Here is a 16,593-nt window from a genome sequence, read left to right on the forward strand (position 1 = left end):
CGTTTTTCAACACTCCACAAATTAACAAACTATAGTTTTGGCAAGTCGGTTAGGACATCTACTTTGTGCATGACACAAGTAATGTTTTCAACAATTGTTTACAGACAGATTATTTCACTTATAATTCACTGTATCACAATCCCAGTGGGTCAGAAGTTTACATACACTAAGTTGACTGTGCCTTTAAACAGCTTGGAAAATTCCAGAAAATGATGTCATGGCTTTAGAAGCTTCTGATAGGCTAACTGACATCATTTGAGTCAATTGGAGGTGTACCTGTGGATGTATTTCAAGGCCTACCTTCAAACTCAGTGCCTCTTTGCTTGACATCATGGGAAAATCAAAAGAAAGCAGACAAGACCCCAGAAAAAGAATTGTAGACTGGTTAATCCTTGGGAGCAATTTCCAAACGCCTGAAGGTACCACGTTCATCTGTACAAACAATAGTACGCAAGTATAAACACCATGGGAGCACGCAGCCGTCATGCGGCTCAGGAAGGAGACGCATTCTGTCTCCTAGAGATGAACGTACTTTGGTGCGAAAAGTGCAAATCAATCCCAGAACAACAGCAAAGGACCTTGTGAAGATGCTGGAGGAAACAGGTACAAAAGTATCTATATCCACAGTAAAACGAGTCCTATACTGACATAACCTGAAAGGCCGCTCAGCAAGGAAGAAACCACTGCTCCAAAACCGCCATAAAAATGCCAGACTACGGTTTGCAACTGCACATGGGGACATAGGTCGTACTTTTTGGAGAAATGTCCTCTAGTCTGATGAAACAAAAATAGAACTCTTTGGCCATAATGACCATCGTTATGTTTGGAGGAAAAAGGGGGAGCTTGCAAGCCCGAAGAACACCATCCCAACCATGAAGCACGGGGGTGGCAGCATCATGCTGTGGGGGTGCTTTGCTGCAGGAGGGACTGGTGCACTTCACAAAATAGATGGCATCATGAGGAAGGAAAATTATGTGGATATATTGAAGCAACATCTCAAGACATCAGTCAGGAAGTTAAAGCTTGGTCGCAAATTGGTCTTCCAAATGGACAATGACCCAAAGCATACTTCCAAAGTTGTGGCAAAATGGCTTAAGGACAACAAAGTCAAGGTATTGGAGTGGCCATCAAAAAGCCCTGACCTCAATCGTATAGAAAATGTGTGGGCAGAACTGAAAAAGCGTGTGCGAGCAAGGAGGCCTACAAACCTAACTCAGTTACACCAGCTCTGTCAGGAGGACTGGGCCAAAATTCACCCAACTTATTGTGGGAAGCTTGTGGAAGGCTACCCGAAACGTTTGACCCAAGTTAAACAATGTAAAGGCAATGCTACCAAATACTAATTGTGTGTATGTAAACTTCTGACCCACTGGGAATGTGATGAAAGAAATAAAAGCTGAAATAATTCTCTCTACTATTATTCTAACATTTAACATTCTTAAAATAAAGTGGTGATCCTAACTGACCTAAGACAGTGAATTTTTACAAGGGTTAAATGTCAGGAATTGCAAAAAACTGAGTTTAAATGTATTTGTCTAAGGTGTATGTAAACCTCCGACTTCAACTATATTCATTATACATCCATGATAAGCATTAATTAATGTAGAGCTACTTAGAATATTACTATACTTTATGATGTATTTGACATAGCATATTATAGTGAATGGTTATGGGTGAGCAATGCCCTCAGGTTATATTTAGCTATTTCAATGAAATCACTCAGTATGGCTGGGGTAAGGCTGTAAAATATGAGGGGGTTGGACTGGCAAGTGCATGGCAGGGCAGGAAAACATGAGGGGGTTGAACTGGCAAGTGGATGGCAGGGCAGTAAAACATGTGGGGGTTGAACTGGCAAGTAGTTGGCAGGGCAGTAAATCACGAGGGGGTTGAACTGGCAAGTGGATGGCGGGGCAGTAAAACATGAGGGGGTTGAACTGGCAAGTGCATGGCAGGGCAGGAAAACATGAGGGGGTTGAACTGGCAAGTGGATGGCAGGGCAGTAAAACATGTGGGGGTTGAACTGGCAAGTAGATGGCAGGGCAGTAAAACCCGAGGGGGTTGAACTGGCAAGTGGATGGCATGGCAGTAAAACACGAGGGTGTTGAACTGGTAAGTGGATGGCAGGGCAGTAAAACATGTGGGGGTTGAACTGGCAAGTGCATGGCAGGGCAGGAAAACATGAGGGGGTTGAACTGGCAAGTGGATGGCAGGGCAGTAAAACATGTGGGGGTTGAACTGGCAAGTAGATGGCAGGGCAGTAAAACACGAGGGGGTTGAACTGGCAAGTGGAATGCAGGGCAGTAAAACACGAGGGTGTTGAACTGGCAAGTGGATGGCAGGGCAGTAAAACATGTGGGGGTTGAACTGGCAAGTGCATGGCAGGGCAGGAAAACATGAGGGGGTTGAACTGGCAAGTGGCAAGTGGATGGCAGGGCAGTAAAACATGTGGGGGTTGAACTGGCAAGTGGATGGCAGGGAAGGAAAACATGTGGGGTTGAACTGGCAAGTAAATGGCCAGGGTTTCAGATCCAATGTCACGTTGTTGATGTGGATGCGGTGGTGAAGTCAGGCGCAGGACACAGAGGATAAGTCAACACGACTTTACTGAAACTCATGAAAAAATACAAAGTAAATGGCCTCGAAAACACCGGAGGCGAACTAATACGCGCAATGCGTAAAATACTCTAAACACAAAAGTACCGAACCTTGAAACCAAACGACAGGCGGACAATAACACACAACTACAAAACATAACACAGGGAAACTTATAGGTGACATAATCAGGACAGAATACGAAACAGGTGCACTAAACTAGACATGACCAAACAAACATCGAAAACATCAAACGGTGGCAGCTAGTACTCCGGGGACGACGAACGCCGAAGCCTGCCCGAACAAGGAGGAGGAGCAGCCTCGGCGGTATTCGTGACAGTACCCCCCCCCCCCCCTTGACGCGCGGCTCCAGCCGTGCGCCGACCCCGGCCTCGGGGACGGCCAGGAGGACGCGGAGCAGGGCGCGTGGGATGGTTACGGTGGAACTCCGTCAGGAGGGAGGGATCTAAGATGTCCCTCCTAGGCACCCAGCACCGTTCCTCCGGACCGTACCCCTCCCACTCCACGAGATATTGTAGACCCCCCATCCGACGTCTCGAATCCACGATGGACCGGACTGAGTACGCCGTTCTCTCAATTGTCTTTGGCAGAGTCAGAGGTTTTTAATCCATTAGTAACTTTATTCTTAGTACGTCAGAGGTCACTGATAAGAAAGTTTTAAAATCGCAAATTCTCCGTCTTTCAAAAATACTTTTGAAATGAGTGAGGAGTATGGGGATTTCACACTTCAGGTCAAATGCAAACCTCGGATTCATTTTAGTCATTAGACATGCATTGCGTTAGATGTCAGATGTACAGAAAGTTATTCTTTCTTCAGATATTTCATTCTTTGAACATCAGAACATGATTCAAATGTGTCCTCAAGTATGTCCTCAACAGTAGTACATCAATATTAGACTGCTGATTTTCATTCTTCCCCTAATTTAGTCATGACACAATATACGTGTGCTCGATGACACTGACCAAACAATTAACTAGTAATGAAAAAGGAAATCAACACTACAGAACTTGAGGACGTGATTTGAATACCCTTGATATCTTAATATTCCCATGAAATCTAATCATTTCCTTTATGCCTGATTATAATTCCCCTCAGATATAAATGATATTTTTCTGATGATATCCACTTTACTGTATCCTGTATCAAACATTGTCCCTTATCCCTTTACAAATGTCCTTCTCTCTCTTTCTGGAGCCTCCCAGTCAGCCTCTGACATGAGGCCCCAGTTCAATCGATTGCAGCGTCACTTTGTTTCTCTGTGGCCGTTTGTAACGGTGTTAAGATTGTGCCATAACCTCATTCCACATCTTGAAATGTCTCCACTAGTGCTATAGAATTGGTGGCGTAATGGGCAAAGACATTGTCAAGCAGGCGGTCACGTGTTTGCGACGCAGAGGGTCCCTGGTTTGAGCCTTTGTAAGGACAGTGTGCCCAGACAGGGAAGGAAGCGAAACTGCAAAGCAAGCACAAGTCACGTGTCTCTACTGTACATAGGCAGTGATTGACATGATGCTCTCCTATGTCTCTCTTTTTTTTATTAGTTCACTGTTGATACAGTCCCAAAATGTTTTGCATGTCAGCAGTCAAGTTATCAAGATATTGGACTTTCAAGAAGCAAAGTGTAACCGGCCACCGACATTTCGCATCATCATGATGATGTGGCGGCCGGTGACACTTTGCTTCTTGAAAGTCCAATATCTTGCCTATGCATTTTGGTACTGTACAGTGGGTAATGAAGAAAAATATAGTTTGTGAGTGGATTTTCCCTTTAAGTAATGCTAGTTCTACAACAACAATGTTGTCCAAATTCCTTGTTGTAATTTATTGTGTATGACACGTGGATGTGTGTCAGACACAGGAGGCTGCTGAGGGGAGGACAGCTCGTAATAATGGCTTGAACGGAGTGAATGGAATGTCATCAAACACATGGAAACCATGTGTTGGATGTATTTGATACCATTCCACTAATTCCGGTCCAGCCATTACCACGAGTCAGTCCTCCCCAATTAAGGTGCCACCAACCTCCTGTGGAGTTAGACAATCATATCTTCTTCCCTCTGTCTCTTCCTCCTCCAGTGCTGGGGGTTGTTCCAGAGCTGTGCCAGTGCAGAGACCTTGAGCTGGACTGTGATGGCGCCCAGTTTCATCATGTCCCAGCAGTGTCCATTAACGTCACCATGATGTGAGTTGACACACACACACCTTTGAGTAGTTCATAAATAATATACACATATTGACACTCACTCACATACACACACACACACATACACACACACCTGATAGCCTCCCTCGTTGAGAGCCCTGGCTCCGTAGGCGATTCTGTTCCCTCCCTCCAGGGTCTTGGCAACGAAGTGGGGGGTGCTTCTAGCGCTGGAACTCTCTGAAAGGGCTGAGACATTTGCATCTGACTGGAAGTGTGTAGACTTTTTTCTGTTTCTCCTATGAATTAGAAGAGAAAAAGGATTTAAACAAAGTGTCTCTCGCAGTTAGCTAATGAGTGTCTCGATGGAAGTTGGTTTGTGGAGGTTGGTTTAAGTCCTAGGGCTGTTCTCTGCTGTACTGGAACAGTCTTTTTCAGAATTGAAGGAGGAAAACGAGACTTGAATCTCTTTACTGAAGCCTACTAAAGCCTACTGAAGCCTACTGCAGGCTACTGAAATCTCTTGACTGAAGCCTACTGGAATCTCTTTACTGAAGCCTACTAAAGCCTACTGAAGCCTACTGGAATCTCTTTACTGAAGCCTACTCTGCCTACTGGAATCTATTTACTGAAGCCTACTAAAGCCTACTGGAATCTCTTTACTGAAGCCTACTAAAACCTACTGGAATCTCTTTACTGAAGCCTACTAAAGCCTACTGGAATCTCTTTACTGAAACCTACTGAAGCCTACTGGAATCTATTTATTGAAGCCTACTAAAGCCTACTGGAATCTCTTTACTGAAGCCTACTAAAACCTACTGGAATCTCTTTACTGAAGCTTACTAAAGCCTACTGGAATCTCTTTACTGAAGCCTACTGAAGCCTACTGGAATCACTCTACTGAAGCCTACTAAAGTCTACTGGAATATCTTTACTGAAGCCTACTAAAACCTACTGGAATCTCTTTACTGAAGCCTACTAAAGTCTACTGGAATCTCTTTACTGAAGCCTACTGAAGCCTACTGGAATCTATTTATTGAAGCCTACTAAAGCCTACTGGAATATCTTTACTGAAGCCTACTAAAACCTACTGGAATCTCTTTACTGAAGCCTACTAAAGCCTACTGGAATATCTTTACTGAAGTCTACTGAAGCCTACTGGAATCTCTTTACTGAAGCCTACTAAAGTCTACTGGAATCTCTTTACTGAAGCCTACTAAAACCTACTGGAATCTCTTTACTGAAGCCTACTAAAGACTACTGGAATCTCTTTACTGAAGCCTACTGAAGCCTACTGGAATCTCTTTACTGAAGCCTACTAAAGCCTACTGGAATCTCTTTACTGAAGCCTACTAAAATCTACTGAAGCCTACCAAAGCCTACTGGAATCTCTTTACTGAAGCCTACTGAAGCCTACTAAAGCCTACTGGAATCTCTTTACTGAAGCCTAATAAAGCCTACTGAATCCGACTGAAGGCCACTGGAATCTCTTTACTGAAGCCTACTGGAATATCCTTACTGAAGCCTAATAAAGGCTACTGGAATCTCTTTACTGAAGCCTACTGAAGCCTAGTAAAGCCTACTGGAATATCCTTACTGAAGCCTAATAAAGGCTACTGGAATCTCTTTACTGAAGCCTACTAAAGCCTTCTGAAGTCTACCGAAGCCTACTGGAATCTCTTTACTGAAGCCTAGTAAAGCCTACTGGAATCTCTTTACTAAAGCCTACTGAAGCCTCCTGGAATCTCTTTATTGAAGCCTACTAAAGTCTACTGGAATCTCTTTACTGAAGCCTACTAAAGCCTACTGGAATCTCTTTACTGAAGCCTACTGAAGCCTACTGGAATCTCTTTACTGAAGCCTACTGACGCCTACTGGAATCTCTTTACTGAAGCCTACTAAAGCCTACTGAAGCCTACTGGAATCTCTTTACTGAAGCCTACTAAAGCCTACTGGAATCTCTTTATTGAAGCCTACTAAAGCCTACTGGAATCTCTTTACTGAAGCCTACTAAGGCCTACTGGAATCTCTTTACTGAAGCCTACTAAAGCCTACTGTAATCTATTTACTGAAGCCTACTAAAGTCTACTGGAATCTATTTACTGAAGACTACTAAAGCCTGCTGGAATCTCTTTACTGAAGCCTACTAAAGCCTACTGGAATCTCTTTACTGAAGCCTACTAAAGCCTATTGGAATCTCTTTACTGAAGCCTACTGAAGCCTACTGGAATCTCTTTACTGAAGCCTACTAAAACCTACTGGAATCTCTTTACTGAAGCCTACTGAAGCCTACTGGAATCTCTTTACTGAAGCCTACTAAAACCTACTGGAATCTCTTTACTGAAGCCTACTGAAATCTCTTTACTGAAGCCTACTAAAACCTACTTGAATGTGAGACAGACTGAAGGTAAGGATATGATTATAGCAAAATGCATTTATAACAGGATGATGTATAATATACATTATCATTTAAATTCATACATTATGCAAAAGAATGACAACAATGGCTATAAATTATCACATAGAGCTCGCCCTTTCTCGGTCTCACAATATTGTATGTCTCCCTGTCATATTGGCCCCATATTGTTTAGATAATGGCACATTTGGGCCCCATGTTTCTCATCTTTCCCATTGGGGACATCCAGTTCCACTTTACTATTCATCCACAAATCAATGTATTGTTTGTTTGCTTGATGGGTAAACCTCGAAGGCCCAATTTGCAGGCGGAGTAATTCAATTGTGTCAATTGTTTATCATCGCCGCCTCTTCCTTCTCCAATTGGCTCGGCTTTCATCAAGGTGCTGGAGACTACTGCAGCATCCTCCACATTGTTCATTTTCAATTAAAATGCTTTCTTCGCTAATTCAAAGCTTATCTCCGTAACTTCGGGTAAACATAGCCATAGTGCTTATGGAGGTGGAATGAGCTTAGATAACGATTCAACTACAAATGTCAAAATTATGCATTATCTCTGTCACTCCATAAAGAAAGATGCTCCTCTTCTGTTTGGAATAATGATGTGTTCTTTCACCAGTTCCATTTGAAACATAATTGGGAGATTGTTTGTATTCGGGACAATGTGTGGTCACATAGAAATGTGATTCGTTCTAACCTCAAACAGACACTGGACCGAGAACATAGTAATTAAAATGAATCAAAGGTTTTGGCCTTTTTTAATTGAAACAGTATTGTTTGGTGGCACAATGTTGTGTTTATGACGTTTATTTTTTGTTACCTGGTCAACCTTATGAACTATTCACATCCCACAGGTCCCTGCAAAGGAACCGACTCCGGATATTGAACGGCGACATATTCTATAAGTACCAGAGTCTTCAGAAACTGTAAGTTGTGAATTGATTTTAAAAAATGTATTCAGGCAAGAGAAGTCACTTGGTTGAGTTGTAGTCTGCTAGTAAAGCATTCGTCGTTCAGAAAAAAAGATTGTTAGCACTTCAAAATCAGGCACTGATAGACCAACCTGTCAAGTCCACTGTGACAGACATGGACATCATTCGACGCATTGTTCGTCCCCTTTTGATGCTTCTGGTGGCCAAAACAAGCTTACAATGGATGTTTTATCAAGACTCACCTTTGGATGATGGTTGTGAGGAAAGCGGGCTTTTTCACGATTGTTCAGCACATCATTCAGTCTATCTTGTTGTGCCTGAAACATATTGGCAGCATGGAAGTAGTAGCGCGATGAGGAGACTAAATATGTGCCTCATTGACTGCCAAGAACTATCTATCGAATAAGTCAGCTATGTAGTATTGTTTGGGTAATCTTTCATTCAAGCATTGCTTGCAATTTTCGTCTTCTTCTAAAGAACTGTTATCAAACCAAATATCATAAAAGTATGTACCAATTGGTATTTTTATTTTGTTATTCTACAGGGAGCCGTTTATATTTAGGTCTTTATGTATAAAATAACAAGACAGTTGATGCTATGGTTCAACTGTAAGTTCTATTGAAAAACCCTTAATTTGATGAAATCTGCTGTCAGCTGCTTATAAAACCATGCCAAAATCCTCATCTCGCTTGCCAAAAAGATTCCTCAACACTGTAAACATTGCCTGTCTGTTCTATTTAGCAGTATTGCAAGCTAAATTGGAACCGCTTTATAAGACACCTGATATAAAATACCATTTTGCGCGGGTTGATCACTCAGTGATCTAAATTTCCTCTGACATGCAGTTCATGTTATAAATGTGAGGCTTCTGTCCTTATTGTAACTTGTTGTAACTTGTTGTAACATGTTATAACTTGTTATAACTTGTTGTAACTTGTTAGCCATTGTGGAAGTTGTTCTCCTCAACACACAAATTGTATGAATGTTTGTAACATACTTCTTCTGACATACTACTTTTCAGATATCTACAACATAACAGAATCCGAGCTGTGAGCCCTAATGCATTCAGAGGACTGTACAATCTAACAAGACTGTAAGTTCATTATATTCATCCATCCGCGCACTTGACAGTGTTATATTGAACTTTGATCAAACATCTAAGTCCTTCATAATGAATGTTGTTGATTTAAGTTTTCCTTATCAAAGTTGCTTATGTTTGAAATGAAGGGTAAGTAATTCATATCAATTGTTTCATTGAACCGTGCGTATTTAAAATCAGTATTTTCTGCCTCAGATATTTAAGCTACAACAAGATATCCATCCTGATGCCTGGGGTGTTCCAAGATCTACACAAACTGGAGTGGTTGTAGGTTTTCCTTACTGGCACATTCTGTATATCCTGTGTGCCTATATAGACATACTGCTAACATAAATGGAACAAAGACATCATATTTTTAGACAGCCTTCAGAACTCTTTCACAAAGCTTGTATCGCTGCAGTTTCCTTTGAACCAATGTTGAGCCAAATACTTCAGTTAATAAAAGAGCTGAAAATAAACTCTACCCTCTGGTTGTAGGATCCTTGAAAACAACAGTATCCATCAGATATCCCACACCACCTTTTCAGGCTTGCGCTCCTTGGTACTCCTGTGAGTTTCATTTCTACCTTTACTTTCTTGAGTTGGGCTTGTTTTGCGTTTACCGTCTAAGAAGTTATTTCATATGCACTTTATTGAAGTGCCCCAGTATTTTTAAGGGACGATTTGATATGCTTACGTATATTGGCGGAGTGTTGTTTTCTTTGATCGGCACAAAAATCAGACCGCTCTTGTTTTGTTGTTTTTGTTCGCAGGGTTTTGTTGAACAACGCTCTGACAAAGCTAGATGACATCTGCCTGGAAATGCCAAGACTAAACTGGCTGTACGTTTGGAAGTCAGCAAATCAAAGAGCTTTGTTATCGGCATGATATGACTTTTAAATATGTTTTTGTGCACTTGTGTGTCTCCAGGGACATGGAGGGGAATCAAATCGAAAGTGTTGGAAATGTAACATTCTGGTCGTGCAACATGATGACTGTGCTGTAAGTGTGACTTAATACGTTTCAATCTTCAGAATAGATTATGTTTTCCCCATCTGTGTCCTTGGCTTTCTCAGCAGGCTATAACCCATTAGAATCCCAAATATCAACAGCAATTTGTTTCCACAAGGGGTTCTAAATATTAGACCCAAAAACAACACTCTTGTTTAATTGCTTTTAGAACCAACATAGAAGATGAGGGGAATAAAGTGAGAAAATTGCTTTCTCTGTTTTATAATTCTTGTTTTGACTGTCTTTCTTCAACTCTTTCTAGTGTCCTACAGAGTAACAGAATCAGTCACATACATGAACAGGCTTTTTCATTTCTACAAAAACTTGGGGAATTGTAAGTTATGTTTTGTTTGCCTCAGACATGAAATTGCATGACATCTTCCTTTATCACCCAGACACACAGTGGTGCTGCACATCTTCATCTATTCCACTGACTTTTTGAAGAATTTAGATAATACCATATTATCAGTATAGACTGCACTATAAATATACAGTGCAGTACTAGGATGAAATTCATTGCAACCCAAAATGAGCCCGAATAGGAAAACAACATCTTCCCAGGCCAAGAAGATGTTCATTATGATTTATATTTTATAAGTTTTGGTTAATCCTAGCATTTATCCTAACATGCTTTTCCACTGGTTTCCGGATTTGCAGAACAGTGGGGAGTCTTGGAGTGTCTCCAATATACGCCTAAACATAACCATGTTAGTCATGGTGAACACAAAGATGTGGTGCATCTAGCTTAACACGATGCTTATCAAGTAGGCTAATGGATTCCAGGAATGTATCATTAAAGTGAATAGGAACACAGCATGCATGCATGATTAGGTGGTCATGTAAGCCATGTAAACCTTATGTAAGTTTCATATGTTTGTTTCCAATAAATAGCTTTGTCTTCACAGAGATCTGTCCAGCAACAGACTCCTGGCAATCCCTCCCAATCTCTTTGTTCATCTGGGAGATTTACTGCAGCTGTGAGTCAGATCCACACTCGAATCTATGCACAAATGTTCTTTGAATATTTTATATGCTTTTCTTGCACTAACGTTGAAAGACATACACATAGGAATTATAATACAGCTATGGTGCTATAGTTCTTGTTGAATATTATGTCAAATAATGTATGCTTTTACAGGAACATCTCGTATAACCCTATCGTGGATCTGCAAGTTGACCACTTTGATAACTTGCATAAATTGAAATCATTGTAAGTAGCCTGTATGTTTTTCACTGCTCACTTTGTGAATGAATGCTACACTTGAGAGGGGAAAGCATTAGTAGTAATACCATGTTTAGAAAAAAAATCTAGTTTTGGTAAATATGCAAGGGGCCATTTTAAATGAAATCTACATAATCCTTTTTTTATAACAATTTTGCAATCACAAGCATATAATAAAGGGAATGTGTGTAGAGGTAGTACATTCTCTCTCTACATCCCATTATGTGGCCCTTTCAGACTAACTAGAAATCCATGATCTATTTAACTTATTCCAATTCCATATACTGTATAATCATAGATTGCATCATCTCCTGATGATGCACTTTTCCAATTTGCATCCTATCATACAAGAGAATTATGTGGCACATAACATGTAATTATTGTATTATGTGTTCAATGTATTATCCTATTGGAACAGAGTGCACTTACTGGCCCACACATTGAGAATTCCCTCATTCACACATATCAAGAAAGAAAACAAATAGCATTTTAGGTCATACATCAAAGCTTTTCATCAAAAGCACTTTGTGAAAGACCAACAATTTTGTGGAAAGAACATTGCAAAGAGGGCCTCTGAAATTCAAATATTTTGTTTTGTTTGTTTTTCTATGTAAGCTCCTAAGGGGAACAACTTTTGTTTGTGTTTTTTAGGAGCATAGAGGGAATCGAGATTGGAAACATACAAAGAAGGATGTTTGAACCACTCAAACACTTGACCCACATGTGAGTACTTTGTTCATTTTGTTTCATCATAAAAATTCGGGAAATGTATTTGAAGATGAATCCCAAATTAAACTTTGAACAAAATCCTTTGCACTTTTTTATTGACTGATTTGAGATTAATGTTGTCGTAAGTTATTTAAAAAGCATTTGTACCTCTTTCTTTCTGGAAGAAAATACAAAATACTTACTTTCCCATACACACTTTCTATTGCAAACAATTCTTAGTCAATCTGGCCCCTTATCTAAAGGTTGAATGTCAACTCCCAACTGTGTGATCCCAAGCTGTGCATTAAATCACATACAGTGCCTCCAGAAAGTATTCACACCCCTTGACTTTCCACATTTTGTTGTTACAGCCTTAATTTTAAATTCATTAAATGTGTCACTGCCTACACACAATACCCCATAATATCAAAGTGGAATTATATTTTTCATTTTTTTTATGAAAAGCTGAAATGTCTTGAGTCAATAAGTATTCAACCCCTTAGTTATGTCAAGCATAAATAAGTTCAGGAGTAGAAATGTGCTTAACAAGTCACAATAAGTTTCATGGACTTTACTCTGTGAGCAATAATAGTGTTTAACATGGTTTTTGAATGACTACCTAATCTCTGTACCCCACACATACAATTATCTGTAAAGTCCCTCAGTCGAGCAGTGAATTTCAAAAACAGATTCAACCACAAAAACCAGGGAGGTTTTCCAATGCCTCGTAAAGAAGGGCACCTATTGGTAGGGCACCCTCCGGCACTCTGATTCACCGGTCTACTTATCCACCGGTCTGAGCGCACCACCTCGGCAACACCGGAATGGAAACCCAACGCACCCTAATCACCTCCAGCGCACCTGCACCTCATCATCTCATCACCACCCCTATATAGCCCTGGACTGTTCAGTGTTGTGTTGTGTGTGATTGTTAGTGTCATGTCGTGTACTCACTCTTTGTTGTTCTCTTGCTCAGTGTTAAGTAAACCTTTACATTGTTGATTCCTGCGTCTGCGTTCTACCTCTTCGTATCCTCAGTACTCATCACAGAATCACACACCTCACGAAGATGGATGCAGTAGGTAATCCTCCAAACGCTGCATAAACTGACCATCGCGCCGGTTCCACCTCAGGGAGTGACGAGTGCACCTAGTCCACCTCCTCCCGTGCTATCACCAACGTCTGAGGGACCCCCTCACCCTGCCAGAGCGCTATGACGGGAAAACAGCGAAATGTAGAGGCTTCCTGCTACAGGTTTCACTGTATCTGACGCGTCAGCGTGGGTCATCTCCATCGGACCAAGCCAGGATAGCGCTGGTGATTTCGCTACTGGGCCACGGCAGTCTGGGAAGGAGGTGAGGCCGTGGGGCTTCCCTACTCCACCTTCCTCGATCGGTTCAGGGCGGTGTTCGATCATCCCACGGAGGGAAAGGACGGGGGTGAGCGTCTCCTCCGGCTACAACAGGGAGAGGAGGCCGCGTTCGAGTACGCTCTGAGCTTTTTCACAGTGGCGGCGTCTTCCGGCTGGAATGAGCACGCTCTGCGCACGGCCTTCAGGAGAGGCTTACAGGCGGACATCACGACGGATCTCGCATGTCGGGACGACGAGATGGACCTTGATACCCTCATCGCCACGTCCATTCGTCTTGACGACATGTTGAGAGACCGACGGCGTTCCCAACACCACCCGGAACCTCGACGCTCACCCCATCTGAGCTATGGAAGCCGCCCTGCCTCCGAGTCCACACCCATGGATGTGGGCAGCACCCCCTACACAACCACGGACCACAGATCTCCTGGCGGCTCCCTATCTAGGCGGTATGACTCCCGTTGCCGCTCCGTGAGTGTTCCGTCATCACCTGTCACCAAACCATTGTTTTTAGTTCCCCTAACGGTGAATGGTTCTTCCTTCTCTTCGCTTTCCACGGCAATGATAGATTCCGGATCAGCTGGGAACCTTATTGATAGGGAGCTGGTCTCTGAATGGGGGTTGCCCACCGTGCCACTGCCTTTTCCGTTACACGTCACCTCGCTGGACAATAAACCACTTGGATCAGGCACCATTACGCACGTCACTCTCCCCACACCATCACCATTCTCACACTACCGGAGCACCACGAGGAGCTGTCCTTCCACATCGTCACGTCACCCCTTCACGGGATCATCTTGGGATTGCCCTGGCTCAGACTACACAACCCAACCATCAATTGGATCACCAAGAGGATCACAGCCTGGTCCCCCTCATGCCAGAGGACCTGCCTGCTGGTGGTTTGTTGTTCCACATCAGTGGAGAGTCCGGGGTCTGCCCTCCAGTCCAACATTCCACGTGAGTACCCAGATCTCTCTGATGTCTTCTCTGCCTCCAAGGCTAAGTGTCTCCCTACTCACATGGCCTGGGACTGCGCCATTGACCTGCTGGAGGGACAACACCCCCTGAAGAGTCACATTTACTCCCTTTCCATAGCGGAGACTGAGGTCATGGAGAAGTATGTGGCAGAGACCCTGAAACAGGGTATGTGCTCCATATTTTCACTGGCTGGAGGGCCAGCATCCATTCCGGATTCTCACTGACCACCGGAATTTGGAGCACATACGGGCAGCGAAACGGATGAACTCTCGTCAAGCCAGATGGGCCCAATTTCTTACTCGCTTTCAGTTTATTCTGTCCTACCACCCAGGATCCCAGAATGTGAAAGCCGACACACTCTCCAGGATGCACCATACCGGATCTGGGGGGTCCTATCCTGCCTCCGTCTCTCATTGTGGCACCTGTCATTTGGGATGTGGACGAAGACATCCGCCTTGCGGCTCAGGAGGACCCAGCGCCTACCAGGATCCGTGACCGCCTGCTGATCTGGGCGCACACCACCCTTACGGCAGGGCACTCCAGTATGACGCGCATCCTACATTCTCTCTCACAAAAATACTGGTGGCCCACCTTGGCTACTGATGTCTCCCGCTATATCAACTCCTGTTCCATGTGTGCCCAAACAAAGACACCTCGGAACGCCCCGGCAGGCAAACTAGTTCCTCTCCCAGTGCCTCAGCGACCTTGGTCACACCTGTCCATAGACTTTGTCACCGACCTCCCACGTTCTGATGGCTTTACCACAGTCCTGGTAGTCGTAGATCGGTTCTCCAAATCATGCCGTTTTTTGCCACTAACCCAACGCACCCTAATAACCAACAGCGCACCTGCACCTCATCATCTCATCACCACCCCTATATAGCCCTGGACTGTTCAGTGTTGTGTTGTGTGTGATTGTTAGTGTCATGTCATGTACTCGCTCGTTGTTGTTCTCTTGCTCAGTGTTAAGTAAACCTTTGCATTGTTGATTCCTGCGTCTGCGTCCTACCTCTTCGTATCCTCAGTGCTTTTTTTTTCTGTCTTCCCTTGTGATTTTACCCACACACCGCTACTGATGGCAAAGCAATTAACTTTTGTCCTGAATACAAAGTGTTAGCCTATGTTTGGGGCAAATACAATACAACACATTACTGAGTACCACTCTCCATATTTTCAAGTATAGTGGTGGTTGCATCATATTATGGCAGTGGAGGCTCCTCAGAGGAGGAAGGGGAGGACCATCCTCCTCAGTGAATTTCATAAAATAAAAATAGTTAAACATTTCAAATGTTATTCTTTTTAGATAAAACTATACTAAATATAATAACAAGTCACCAAATAACTGTTTAAAACACACTATTTTGCAAAGGTCTACAGTAGCCTCAACAGCACTCTGTAGGGTAGCACCATGGTGTAGCCAGAGGACAGCTAGCTTCCGTCCTCCTCTGGGTACATTGACTTCAATACAAAACCTAGGAGGCTCATGGTTCTCACCCCCTTCCATAGACTTACACAGTAATTATGACAACTTCCGGAGGACGTCCTCCAGCCTATCAGAGCTCTTGCAGCATGAACTGATATGTTGTCCACCCAATCAAAGGATCAGAGAATGAATCTAGTACTGAAAGCATAAGCTACAGCTAGTTAGCACTGCAGTGTATAAAAAGTGGTGAGTCGTTGACTCAAAGAGAGAGAAAGACAATAGTTGAACCGTTTTTAACAAATTAATTTTTCCTAAATGAAGGAGAAGCAAGAGAGAAATAGAGAGAGAGAGAGATTTTGACATTTTTTTTCTCTTTCATTTTCACTTACTTAGCTAGCAAATGAGGCTAGCTAGTTTAGCCTACTGAAACACCCTGCTCAAACAGAGGGATGCTATGTTAGCTAGCTGGCTATGACTTTCCAACACAACACTGGAACTCTTCCAAGTCAAGGTAACGTTAAGCTTTTGGTATTACTAATTTATTGCCACCGGGGCCGCCGGTGTAACTGCTTACTGACTGTACATTAACGTTACTGCATGATTGTAGCGGGTTTACTAACGCGTAAGTTCTATTAACTATGATGACTATGACGTTACTTTAGCTAATATGGTGACAACGATGTAGGCTGTTTGTAGAGGTTTA

General features: G+C 42.8%; 1 protein-coding gene across 1 annotated transcript in view; it reads left to right on the forward strand.

Annotated features, from left to right (window-relative positions):
- The window catches only part of LOC311107223 (relaxin receptor 1-like), a gene marked incomplete at both ends in the record, with an annotated part of 92,171 nt that overhangs the window by 67,361 nt on the left and 8,217 nt on the right, over positions 1 to 16,593 (forward strand). The window contains 11 exons of the mRNA XM_084149714.1: positions 4,691 to 4,796; positions 8,024 to 8,095; positions 9,123 to 9,194; positions 9,396 to 9,467; positions 9,678 to 9,749; positions 9,953 to 10,021; positions 10,110 to 10,181; positions 10,453 to 10,524; positions 11,096 to 11,167; positions 11,329 to 11,400; positions 12,064 to 12,135. Of these exons, the coding sequence (XP_084005840.1) occupies positions 4,691 to 4,796; positions 8,024 to 8,095; positions 9,123 to 9,194; positions 9,396 to 9,467; positions 9,678 to 9,749; positions 9,953 to 10,021; positions 10,110 to 10,181; positions 10,453 to 10,524; positions 11,096 to 11,167; positions 11,329 to 11,400; positions 12,064 to 12,135 (823 nt within the window). The remainder of the gene's footprint in view (positions 1 to 4,690; positions 4,797 to 8,023; positions 8,096 to 9,122; positions 9,195 to 9,395; positions 9,468 to 9,677; positions 9,750 to 9,952; positions 10,022 to 10,109; positions 10,182 to 10,452; positions 10,525 to 11,095; positions 11,168 to 11,328; positions 11,401 to 12,063; positions 12,136 to 16,593) is intronic.

This window comes from Coregonus lavaretus, assembly GCF_964263955.1.
Source record: "Coregonus lavaretus genome assembly, chromosome: 32".
Taxonomy (NCBI): domain Eukaryota; kingdom Metazoa; phylum Chordata; class Actinopteri; order Salmoniformes; family Salmonidae; genus Coregonus; species Coregonus lavaretus.